General features: G+C 38.5%; 1 protein-coding gene across 1 annotated transcript; it reads left to right on the top strand.

Moving 5' to 3' along the window:
• The first annotated feature begins 10,869 nt into the window (after positions 1–10,869).
• On the top strand, positions 10,870–12,234 carry LOC145121869 (uncharacterized). The gene is made up of 3 exons (XM_079057558.1): positions 10,870–11,062; positions 11,183–11,569; positions 11,891–12,234. The coding sequence occupies exons 1-3, from the start codon at positions 10,870–10,872 to the stop codon at positions 12,232–12,234; spliced, it is 924 nt and encodes a 307-aa protein (XP_078913684.1).
• Positions 12,235–13,880: the final 1,646 nt, after the last annotated feature.

Raw genomic sequence — 13,880 nt, 5'->3', positions numbered from 1 at the left:
GTTTCGGGGTACAAATTTTTGGGAATCCTTTCTAGCGGGTATCCAAACAGACATCCAAATAACATATATAGAACGCAAACATGATACGAAATGTTATTTTTAACATAGTCGGTGGATATACGAACATGGGAACTGCAAGAAGACATTCACCAAATAATTTAGACGCCAATACTTGGAAGGACATGATTGATTTGTTATTTTTTACCCTGAGATATAGGCGTATGTCGGGAAAAAAAAATAAAGGTACTAGGACGAAGCTGCCGCATACAAATGCTTATGGTTGTAAGTCATATGCTCAAAGACATCGTCACCGTTATTATACCTTCACCACAGCACGATGGTTTGATTTTTAAAAACCCTATAAATATTACATTTTTTCTCTGGAGTATGCAATAAGTTTTCTACGAACTTTGACGACCAAAGAGTCTGTAGAAACCCTTTAAAGACCATAGATCGTTATTGGAATGAAATTTGAAGAGACTAAAAGATGATACACCGTAAATCATTTAGTTTGCTTTGTTTAGTCATGTCTAACAAAGTTTATTTTGTTTTTAGTTGTTTTTCTACTTTAGTTATGGGCTAAAAACCCTTACTTTCGTTTAAAGTGGATGGACCTTGAACCTGTGTATTGATTTCAATAATTTCATATTTAATCTAGTCGTTTATTCATTCTGATTGCTTGTTAAAGATCCTCATGTGTTAAGTCATCATCGTTTCTATTTGTTGCCAGAGTATTATTAGAGTTAGATGATCATTTTATCTTAATATATTTGAATCATATGATTTTATGACCATTAAGATTATATAACTAAAGTTTGACCATAACCTAGGGTTAAATAGAGAAGTTGGTAATTTTTATGTGTGAGTATATGTGATGATCATTCATATATCAAAAATTGATTCTCATTATCTTTGATGTAAATTTAATAATCAAGTCTTTCATAATTTGAATGGAACACTGATTTTTAGGAATATTAGTTCACTTATCACTATAATTAATAATCTGTTAAAATTAAAGGTTTAGTAATCTGACAATGATGTTAATCATATAAGGAATCAGTAAATAACAAAATTGAATCCATTGCAATATGCTTAGTTTAACTACTTATTTGTCATAAGTTGTTTACAAATGATGTTAGAAGTTTGTGAACTTTAAAATTAGAAAACCCACCTTTTAATATTATTTTATAGTTTAACTAGTAGTATATATTTTTAATTGGAATCATACCCGTTCCTAATAGTTCGATATTCTGTTCTTACCATCTCTATATACTATTGAATAAATAGGTACACTTGTCTAGTTGTGTAGCAGTTCCTAGTTGATAATAAGTTCTTTCTATAAATATAAAACTAGTATTAACATATACATCAACAAATATCAAAAATATGAACCGAAAACAGAACACAATAAGATTTCAGTTAAACTGAACATCGAATCGATTAAGGTTATCCGAATAAACTGAACCTTATATGGTTTCGGTTTTTTTCAACACCCCTAGATTTTATTTAGTGCATAAAAGTTTTAGTTTTCAAGTCTAATATTACTAAAGACGTCCTTTTTAATTACTTCAGATTTGGTTTTCAATCATCTACACCCCAAAACTTAAAATAAATTAAAATTTTTATCGTATTGTTTGGGTATAATTATGTGTGTTCTTACTTTTCATAATTTATATATAAAACTAGTGATAAGGCCTATGTTCCATACGAGTCAAGAAAATAGACATAAAGTAGCAGGTCATACGACTTGTGACATCTATTTTAGGTTATTAAACACCCATATGATTGCAAAAATATTGTATACTAATAGAAGTTTATACATAATTGTAAACACTAACCTACAAAAACGTATACTAATAGAAGTTTATACAAAAATTTATACAGTAGATTAAACTTATCAATTGCAAAGAATAGGTAGGAATGCTCTGCAAAAACTTATAATCTGAGAATCTACCATGAACAACAATGGTGGCTGTATTGCTACCAAACTTTTCAATCTGTCTAGAAATCATACAACTGTCATTTTCTTCCACAACCACCATCAAATCTCCACCCACCAACGGAACAACAGTCTATGCAATATCGTTGGTAAGCCTTTCCTGTACCTTTGGAACTTGTGTTTTATCAACAGTGGACATTCCTAAAAAAAATATTTGTTTCTTCATGTTCATCTTTATTGAAAAAAATGCCACATTAGCAAAAGGGTCGTCAATATTTTTGAATTCTTCATTGTGTAAATCAGTGGTTGAGGAAGGATCCATAAAGAAATCATTCATCAAAGATTATTGATGGAATTGGTTCATCTGTTTGTGTTGTGATAAGGTTTTCGGTTCCATATGGAGCATTTGTGTGTATTAAATCATGCATTTTGACAACAATTTTTAGTCTTTGTATTTTTTTGTCTTGATGGCTCTTTTGTACTCCATTAAGAAGGCTTAGAACCTGAAGTTCCAAATAGTTAAGAATTAAATATAAGAAAAATAATCAATTAAAACGAAATGCAGAAAGAAGAGGATACTTATAAGCAAGAAAGCTATATTTTTATTGGGCGTAGAAGTTGAAATTTCCCTTTTAGAATCTATTTTTCTCAAAGAGTCAAACAGATAATTCCATCTACATAATAGAGATAAACATAAACAACTAAAAGACGACTACTTCCCTTTACATATAACTCTTGAAATACCCAACTTGTTACATATATGAATATGGGGTGTTTGGGATTGCTTATATAAGATCCTTATTAACTTATTGTGGTTTTCTACTGTTAATAAGCTAATTTTAGTGTTTGGAATACATAAAAAAAGTAATATTTTCATTTGCAGTGATTGAACCTGTGTCTTTTGTGTGGGAACTTAGAAACATAACAACTTTGACTACACCAAATTTCTATTGTTTAGGAAATATATTTATATGTATATAAATTCAAGGGGTTTATAGTTTCGGCCCCAAGATAAATTATCAAGTAAATGTTACCAAGTATCTTTAAATAGATCCTATGAATTATGATTTATTACCTCACCTAAATATCTTACAGGTAACTTAGGCCACAATTTCAAATAAGAAAGCTGCATGAGTTTGATACATGAAAAAACTTGGAATTTTGGATGGCCACGGCGTGGCATTAGGTGGGCCACGACATGGCATTAGATGAGGAAGAACGCACATCTGTGCAACACCACGACGTGTCATATAGTTGACCACGACGTGGTGGCTGTTTTGGGCCAAAACCCTAATTTCGGGATTAGGGCCATATTTAAGGGCATTAACTCATAGGGTTGCCCTATTTAGCATCTCCACCTTCTCAGAACCACCCCATCCCAAACCTTACCCCCATTATGGAAGAACTTGAGCTTGTGTGATCATTTTTGGTGTTTTCAAGGATAAGGAATCATTGTTGAAGCATTGGTTTAGCTTGCAACTCTCATCATCATCTTGGTTATTTTCTGGACCATTGTAAGTATCCAAGACTTAAGATTTATGTTATGGGAATGCTAGATCTACGTTTTTGCCTACTTTTTTCTATGTTGGGTTGGATAGAATGTTTTAAATCCATAAAGATGGCAACTTTATGGATTTTTGAGGTCCTTTAGTGGACATATGTCCAAGATCTAAAGTTTGATGCTATTTTGGGTTTCATGCATGCGACAATAGTGATATTTCTTCATTTTGGCCTAAGTTTGAGTGTTAGACTTGCATTGGACATGCAAGACTGAAAAACCCCAATCTTTGTGAATTATTAGGCCTTAAGAAGGGTTCTGGAAAGTTTAGAGGAAAGGCTTAACCGATTAAGAGCTAAATCTGTTAAGTTGTTGGAACCGCAGTTACCACGACGTGACGACTGGGGAGGGTGCCGACTGTTTGTCTTTTAGTGCACATGACGTGGCCTATGGGTAGCCACGACGTGGAGACTTGTCAAAGTTGACTTTGACCGTTGAATTTTGTAACATTCGAGATTTGGTATGTATCCCTTTTAACCCCCTTGTGCAAAATTTCTATCTTTTTGGTCCATAGCTAGTACGTGGGGCCTATGTGGGAGTACGCATGGCGTGCGTAATGCAGGGGCAAACCCTAATTTTTAGGATTTGTGCCTTATTTAAGCAACTTATAACACCCGTGGACCTTCTATTGATCAGCCTACATCACTCTATACCCTAAGATCGAATCCCTAGCTTCCCATAGTGTGTTCTTGAGCTTTGGAAGTAATTTTGGTGTTGTTTTGTGTGCATTGAAGAAGGTGGTGCTTGGTGACCAAGCTTTAGATGGACTTGAGGTTGTAGATCCAGAATCTTCATCAAGTTTGCTAGCTCCAGAAGGTATAAAGTTCTTATCTTGGAACCTCCTTGTGTTAGATTGAGATTAAGGCTTGTTTTTGAGCTTATATTGATCCTTTGGGTTCTCTTTGAGAGTTGAGGCACTCCATGAGCTAGAATGCTAGATCTTAACCCCTTTTATGTTCCTTGTGTAAAAAGGTGCTATCTTGATGAATCATATGGGTCCATGCATGAGTTAGAGTCCTTATTATGGGTCTTAATGGACAAAATCGGGTTTTAGGGTCCCATTAAGATATGCAAGATGATAAAGTTGCCAACTTTTATGCATTAATACCTTGAAATGGAGTAGATATGAGGTTTGGATGTTAAGAGCTTAAGTGGTCAAGACTAAAATCGGACTTTGAGGCTCTGGCCGGTACGTGAGGCGTAACCCTTGGTACATTGCGCGTACTGGGTCAACTACCAGTTTTCGAGTCAACACTCGTACGCCGCATGTACGAGGAGTATGCCGAGCGTACTTGATGAAATAGGCTTCTGATGTTTGGGTCTTTTTGGACTTAGGATTACTTTGGGCTTTTAGGATTGGGTCTTGGTGGACCACTGAACTTCTGACTTTGGGCCATGGTTAGGCTATGGGTTTTCTTAGAATTAGGTCCATGATGATTTTGGGCCCAATTAAGAAGTTGGGCCATATTGGGCCTTGGGAATCCATTTAGGAATTTGGGCCTTTTGAGTAAATGGGTTGGGCCTTGGTTTTGGGCCAAGTAATAAAAGGGTAAAATGGTCTTTTACCCTGGATATTGGACAAGTAATTTAGATTCTTGATTATGGGTTGAGATCCGATTATTAATTGGATACTATTTGATGATGTTAGCACGTGGATTTTCCGGATCAGCAGACCGAGATTTTATATGAGATATTTAGCAGCTTGAGGTGAGTTTTCTCACTGTGTTTAGCGGGTCGAAGGAACCAATGTCGGTCCGTAGTTTATTATGATTAGGATGCTAGTTGTCTGTGTGACTCTGCATGTATGTTTTATGATATGTTTACCGGGCGGCGCTTGCTGTTTATATTGTATGCTATTTATCTTTGTGATTTTGCATGTGTTTATGTGTTTGTATGTATATCGGGCAGGGTCCGATGTCAGGCGAGGCCTGATGACTGAAAAATCTGTTCCGTGCGGGGCCCATTATATGCTTGATATGTATGGTATGTGGTATTTTGGGGAACTCACTAAGTTGAGGAGTGACATTCGGCAGTTTGTGAGCCGATCTATGATGCGCGAGCTAGGGAGAGGGAGATTGATTTGGCGATGGAGAAGAAGAGGAAACCGGATTTTGTGTCGAGTGATGAAGGTTCGGACAAGAAGCCCAAGGTTGTTGATTCGAGAGGGAAGGGGCAGCAGGGTCAAGGTCTATGCGACAAGTGCGGCAGGTCGCACGCGAGGGCGTACACGGTGGGTGGTTCTGAATGCTTCAAGTGCAGCCGGACTGGTCATATCAGCAGGTATTGTACAGCTACCACCACTATCACAATGGTATTTGATTTGATTTTCTTTCAGTGTAATCAGAGGGGCCATAAGAAGGCCCATTATCCGAGTTTGGTTGCAGTAGGACTGGTGTCAGCACCCTCTCCTGCGTCTCTTCGAATTACTAACAGCCGCTAGGGCCAGGTAGTTGCGCCTGTGGCGAAGATCAGGGCTTTCCAGTTGACGGCTGAGGAGGCGCGTGCAACTCCTGATGTTGTGATGGGTATGTATTTTATACTTATCTGTTTACTTATATTGAATTGATTTCTTATGTTTATATGTTTTATTTTAGGACCGTTCCTTATGAATGGTATTTCTGCTCTGGTATTGTTTGATTTGGGGGTTACCTGATCGTTTGTATCTCTTGCACTAGAGAAAGAGATTTTCTAGAGCTCCAGAGGAGCTGGATTGTCCTCTAGATGTCGAGATTGCTGATGATAGGTCTATTCATGTTGTGAGGGTTCATCCGGGTTTTACTCTCTAGATATTCAACAAGCAGTATCCGGTTGATTTGGTTCCCATTCCTCTGCGTGGGAACAAGGTTATCGTGGGCATGGATTAGCTGAGCCCTAATGGGGAAGTGATTGACTGTAAGCATCAGTTGGTTCAGGTTCGGACCCCAAGTGGGGGATAGTTGGTGATTCATGGGGAGAGACCACAACGTGGGCTGATTTTGTGTTCTGCAGCTAGGGCCAGATGCCATATTCAGCGGGGTTGCTCAGGTTATGGCGCCTATGTCATGGATACCCGGGATAAGGGTAAGGCGACCATGGATGATGTGCCAATTATGCGGGATTACCCGGATATATTCCCGGAGGATTTTCATGGGGTGCCTCCGGAGAGGCAGGTGGAGTTCAGGATTGATCTGGTTGCAGGTGCGGCTCCGATAGCCAAAGCACCGTATCAGTTATTTCCTCCCAAGATGCAGGATTTGTCTACACAACTGCATGAGCTATTAGACAAGGGATTTATTTGACCGAGCAGTTTGCCTTGGGGAGCATCGATTCTGTTTGTAAAGAAGAAGGACGTGTCTCATCATATGTGAATTGACTACCGGGAGTTGAATAAGGTAACGGTGAAGAACTGTTATCCATTCCCGAGGATTGATGATCTTTTCGACCAGCTTCAGGGTGCATCTTGGTTTTCCAAGATTGATTTGCTATGGGGTTATCATCAGATGTGAGTTAGAGATGAGGATGTGCAGAAGATAACTTTTCGGACTCGATATGGTCATTATGATTTCGTGGTGATGCCTTTTGGGCTCACCAGCGCTCCAGCCATGTTCATGGATCTCATGAACTGTGTTTGCAGAACGATGCTAGATCGGTCTGTGATTGTATTTATTGATGATTTCTTGGTTTATTGAAAAAATCAGGAGCAGTATGAGGAGCACTTGAGGGAAGTGATTGAGACATTGAGGAGGGAGAGACATTTTGCAAAGTTCTCCAAGTACGAGTTCTGGTTGTGTGAGGTGCAATTTCTAGGGCACCTTGTCAACCAGAAGGGTATTCTGGTCGATCCAGCCAAGGTTGAGGCCGTGATGCAATGGGTGGTTCCGATGTCTCCATCTGAGATTCGGAGTTTTCTTGGTTTGGCTGGTTACTATCGGAGATTCATCCAAGATTTCTCCATGATAGTTGTTCCTTTGACCCGACTGACCAAGAAGACAATTATTTTTCGCTGGGGGCCTGAGTAGTAAGCAACTTTCAAGACTCTGAGATAACAGTTGTGTGAGGCGCCGATTCTGACCTTGCCAAAGGGTGTTGATAACTTTGTGGTTTATTGTGATGCTTCGATCACAGGTTTGGGGGGAGTGCTGATGTAGAGGGGTCGCATGATCATTTACGCCTCGAGGCGGCTGAAGCCTCATGAGGCGAATTATCCGACGCATGATTTGGATTTGGGGGCTGTGGTTTTCGCCTTTAAGATTTGGCAACATTACCTTTATGGGGTTTGTTGTACTATTTACACGGATCACAAGAGCTTCAGGTATTTGATGGATCAGCCGAATCTGAATATGAGGCAATGTCGATGGTTGGATGTGGTGAAGGATTATGATTGTGAGATCCTTTATCACCCGGGGAAGGCCAATGTGGTGGCCGATGCTCTTAGCCGCAAGGCGGTCGCGACTCCGATCAGCGATATATGTTTGAGGATGACCGTGATTACTCCATTGTTGGAGCAGATTCGTGAGGCACAGGATGAGGCTATGAAGGAGCACCGAAAGAGCGAGCGTATAGTGGATCGGGTGGCTTCCTTCGATTATGATAGTCGTGGACTGTTGACTCTGCATTGGCGGGTTTGGGTTCCGTATTGGGGCGGTGTATGCCAGATTCTGATGGAGGAGGCTCATAAGTCTAGGTTCTCCATCCATCCCGGGGCGACGAAGATGTATAGGGATCTTCGTCCTGATTATTGGTGGCCCTGAATGAAGCGGGATGTGGCCTGGTATGTGGAACAGTGCATGACCTGCAGGAAGGTCAAGGCTGAGCATCAATGTCCTGATGGAAGGATGCAACCATTGGATATTCCCGTATGAAAATGGGATGACATCACTATGGATTTTATCATGAAGCTTCCCAGAACTACGAGCGGAGTGGATTCGATTTGGGTCATCATGGATCGTTTGACCAAGAGCGTGTATTTCATTCCAATTCAGGAGAGTACATTTCTGCAGAGAAGTAGGCTGAGATTTATATCCGGGAGGTTGTGGTACGTCATGGGGGTGCCAGTATTTTTTTGTTTCCGACAAGGATGTCCGGTTCACTTCCAGGTTTTGGAAGAGATTCCATGACGAGTTGGGTACTCGTCTCCATTTCAGCACAACTTTTCATCCGCAGTCTGATGGTCAGAGAGAGCAGACTATTCAGACCCTTGAGGATATGTTACGAGCGTGTGTTATGGATTTTGGTGGGAGTTGGGATACGTATCTTCCGTTAGTGGAATTTTTGTATAACAACAGTTATCATGCTAGCATTGATCGACCTCCTTTTGAGATGCTCTACGGGAGGAAATGTAGGACCTTGATTTGTTGGGGGGAGGTCGGTCAGTAGGTTACGGGGAGTACCGAGGTGGTAATCAAGACCACTGAGCTAATTCAACAGGTTTGGAGCAGGCTCCAGACAGCTTAGAGTCGACAGAAGAGTTATGCCGACAAACGCCAATCAGATTTAGAGTTTCTAGTGGGGGATATGGTTCTCTTGAAGGTGTCACCTTGGAAAGGTGTGTTAGGTGCATAAATTGCACCTTTTCATAGGATAATTTCATGTTTATTTATAGGATTGCATTGCATTTTTAGTATAATTTTCATACATTTGCATTTAGAGATATAATCGAGGATCTATCGATATTTCACCAATTTTTGTGGATGTTTCAGGGTGATTTGAAGATTGAAGCATGCTTACGATGGTCAAGGGAAGCTCTTGGTGAAATTTCGGAACTTTCGGAGCTAAATTGAAGAAATGAAGAAAATTGGAAATTGGCTATTTTACAGTTCGTTACATGGCCCGCGCTTTGGCAAGGCATACGTTACGCGACCGTGCTTTGGAAGCTTTTCAGCACATCAGGATCATTACACGGCCGTGTAATGACAAGGCATACGTTACACGGGCCGTGTAACGTCATCTGATGGATTTTCAAATTCTTAACTTCCGATTTATCTATGGTTAATGGCACATTCAAACATAACTTCGACTTGGAACTGCAAGGGGGCAATTTTGGGAGTTTATATCATCATCTAGCATCTTGGAAACACTTTAATTTTCTTTTTGTAAGTTAATTTGAAGATCAAACTTGTTGAATTTGTAGTTTAACTTAGACATGTGTGGCTGATTTCTCTATCATTTCCGATTCCAGATTTCTAAGTGTTTGTTGTTAGATTGTAATTTGCACTTGACTTTATGTTTATTATCTAGTAATCTTTGATTTGGTCTTAATTATATGTTTTATTGGTTCTCTTTTTCACTTGATCAATAAACTAGGGTTCTTATCAATCTAGTTAATCAAATTGTAAAATTCGTATATGTTTTATGATTTGATGTTAGTAACATGCACTTAATTGGTTGTAATTAATCAAAATTAGTGTAATCAAAGATTAGATGTTCATATTCCCGAACTTATGAGGAATGTTGGATATTGTTGGTAATTGTTGCAAGATTTTAATGTCATTTAATGATTTGATGCAAGAGCTTGTTTGAATTGAATCAATTAAATAAAGTTTTATTTTAAGAACATGTTTTGAATAGAACACTTTTGTCAACTTGGATATTATGGAAATAACAAAACATAAATTTTGAAATGAGATGACTGTGCGAAAAGATCTTGGCATAAACAATTAGTACTATCGTATCTCCGGCAACGACACCAATTTGTTTGGTGGTCAAAACAACAAATAATGGGATAAAACAATAACAATATAACTTTAGTCACTGCTACTTCATACACTAAAGATAGTATAGAGTAAGCAGGGTCGATCCACAGGAATACGGGACTACTTATTTAGCTATATTCTTACACATCATACAATCAATGTTAAAATGGGGGATTATGTTTGAACTCGAATTAAACTTCATAATAAAACAAGATTGATGACAAAATTCGCTAAAAGAAATATATTTCCGATTCGGATTCCTATACATGTGTTGTGTTATAAGATGTAATATGACTATGATCCATGTTCAATCTAGGTTACCAGTTGATTTGGAGATAGAGAAATCTACAAAGCAAAGAAGGAAGCAAGCCAGACTTTTAAAGAAACAACAACAATCCATAACTTCTTCATCAAATCCATCAACTACATCTTCACCTTTCCCCGAATCTGAAACTTTTATCCATACTCCTACCATGGGAGACAATCATGGAGGGAATCCACCTCCAAATCCACCACCTGAACAAACTTTTAGATAGTGGGCTACTCAAGATGTTACTCAACAACCTTTGTGTATTAATTACCCTGCAGCAATAAACTTTGAACTTAAATCTGGACTCATCCATTTGTTACCTTCATTCCATGGTCTTGAGAATGAAGATCCACATCAATTCCTTAAGGAATTTCATGTTGTCTGTGTAGGTATGAAACCACATGAAGTTACTGAAGATCAAATCAAGTTATGGGCATTCCCCTTTGCTTTACAAGATTCAGTCAAGGAGTGGTTATATGACTTACCACCGGGGTCAGTCACAACATGGAATGAACTTGCAAGGTTGTTTTTGGACAAATATTTTCCAGAGATGAGAGCTTTAGCCTTACGCAGGGAAATCATTGGTATCAAGCAATAAAAGAGAGAAGCTTTGCATACTTACTAGGAACGGTTCAAGAAGTTATGTTCAAGATTTCCAAAACATGGGATTTCAGAGTACCAATTGTTACAATATTTTTGTGAAGGAATGTCATATTGGGATAGAAGATTACTCAATGCATCTAGAGGTGGATCAATAGTTGATAAAACTCCAACAGAAATCAGAGCTCTTATCAAGAACATGGCAGAAGAGTCCAAGCATACAACTCAAGAAGAAGAATGGTACAGTGATGCACCAAGAGGAGTGAAAGAAATTTCTACCCCAAAAATTGAGAGTCAACTTTCTGAGTTGACTAAAGTAGTGATGATGCTTGCTAAGGACAAGGGTGTGCAACCACTAGCAGTTAGACCTTGTGGTATTTGTACTCAAGTTGGACACCCCATTAATATGTTCTCGATGTTACAAGAAGATATAGAACCAGTTCAAGCTATGGGATTTTCAAGTCAACAACAAGGAAACTTTCAGCCAAGAAGTAATCCAAATTGGCACCAACCCAATGCCAATTTTCAGCCAAGGCCACCACCTTATCAACCAAGACCTCCATTTCAAAATCAAATGCATCACCAACAAAATTATCAACCACATTTCCAGCCAAATCAACCTCCTCATCATTCTCAATTCCAACTTTAAAACATGCAACAATGAAGTAGTTCAAGCGGATCGGGAATGTCTTTGGAAGACATTGTCAAGAGTTTAGCCACAAGTACTCAAACATTTCAAAATGAGACCAAGGAGAGTATCAAGACTTTAGAGCAACAAATGACTTAACTCGCCAGTTCTGTGAGTTAATTAGAATCACAAGGCAAACTACCTGCACAAACCGAAAAGAATCCAAAGCATAGTGCATGTGCCATCACTTTGAGAAATGGAAAAGAATATGAAGGTCCAGAGATGATTGAAGAAGAAGAAGAGTTGGAGTTAGATAAAGAAGAAGAGAAATCAAAAGCACCTTCAAAGCAAGTTCTCATTGAAGTAAAATCCACTCCTCCTCCATTTCCCACAAGGTTAAGTAAGTCAAAGCGTGAAAGGGAAGACAATAAGATCATGGAGATGTTCAGAAAGGTTGAGGTAAATATTCCTCTTATTGATGCCATCAAACAAGTCCCTAGATATGCTAAATTCCTTAAGGAATTATGAACATCTAAGAAAAGATTAAAAGGGAATGAAACAGTCAAAGTAGGTGAAAATGTATCTGCAGTGTTACAGAAATGATTACCTCAAAAATGTAAGGATCCAGGTGTTTTCATGGTTCCTTGTAAGCTAGGTAATCTTCATGTTCCATGAGCTATGCTAGACCTTGGAGCTTCTATGAATGTTTTGCCATATTCCATTTTTAAAACTTTATATATTGGCATACTGAAGAAGACCGGGGTAATCATTTAATTGGTTGATCGATTTTTGGTACATCCAAAAGGTGTGCTAGAAGATGTGTTAGTCCAAGTGAATGAACTAGTACTTCCAGCAGATTTTTATGTCCTTGACATGGATGATGATGACTCACCAAATTTGAGTTCAATTCTTCTAGGAAGACCCTTTTTGAAAACAGCCCGAACAAAAATTAATGTTTATGATGGTACATTATCCATGAAGTTTGATGGAGAGGTGATAAATTTCAATATTTATGATGCTATGAGATATCCAAGTGATATTTCATCTTTGAATTTTGTGGATGTCATTGAACCATTAACCGAAGAGTGTTTTGATTTGACTAATCTCGATGTGTTAGCTCTTATTTTAGACATGAATCTTCAAAAGGATGGAGTGGAAAAACTTTCCAAACAATTCAAAATTGATGACGAGATTATGGACGTTGTATCTTGCATGGATCAAAAGAATAAAATGAGGTTTGATGTTCCGAAACTGAAACTATCGATGCCTAATGAGAAACTTGTTCCTTCTATTGTGCATGCACCAGAATTGGAACTCAAGACTTTACCCGGGCATCTCAAGTATGCGTATCTTGGAGAGAAAGAGACTTTGCCAGTGATCATTTCCACAAAGTTAACAACAAAAGAAGAAGAAGAGCTTGTCACCACTTTGAAGGATTATAAGGAAGCTATTGGATGGACTATAGTTGACATCAAAGGGCTAAGTCCTTCATTTTGCATGCACAAGATCCTTATGGAAGAAGATTACAAGCCTTCACAAGAAGCTCAAAGGCGTTTGGATCCTCTAATGATGGAGGTTGTGAAAAAAGAGATTTTAAAGTTGTTAAATGTGGGGATGATCTATCCTATATCGGATAGCAAGTGGGTAGGCCCGTTCCAAGTTGTACCCAAGAAGACAGGTATTGCCGTTACAAAGAATGACCAAGGTGAATTAGTCCCCACTCGTGTGCAAAACGGGTGGAGGGTTTGCATAGATTACAGAAGACTTAATTCCTCAAACCGGAAAGGCCATTTCCCACTCCCTTTCATTGATCAAATGTTGGAAAGGTTAGCGGGAAAAACAAACTATTGTTGCTTGGATGGGTATTCCAGTTTCCATCAAATACCCGTTGCACCCGAGGATCAAGAAAAAACCACTTTCACATGTCCCTTCGGAACATTTGCATATAGGCGAATTCCTTTTGGACTTTGCAATGATCCCGCCACTTTTCAAAGGTGCATGGTAAGTATTTTTTTGGAGTATGTTGAGGAAACAATTGAAGTTTTCATGGACGATTTCACTGTATATGGTAATTCTTTTCATGAATGTTTGGGTAATTTAAAAAAGATTTTGCAAAGATGTATTGAGACCAACCTTGTTTTGAATTATGAAAAGTGACATTTTATGGTTGACAA

Source organism: Lactuca virosa, chromosome 6 (assembly GCF_052849685.1).
Source record: "Lactuca virosa cultivar CGN04683 chromosome 6, Lactuca_virosa_CGN04683_v6, whole genome shotgun sequence".
Taxonomy (NCBI): domain Eukaryota; kingdom Viridiplantae; phylum Streptophyta; class Magnoliopsida; order Asterales; family Asteraceae; genus Lactuca; species Lactuca virosa.
The sequence above is the reverse complement of the archived record's forward strand: the minus strand, read 5'-3'. Positions and strand labels throughout refer to the sequence as shown.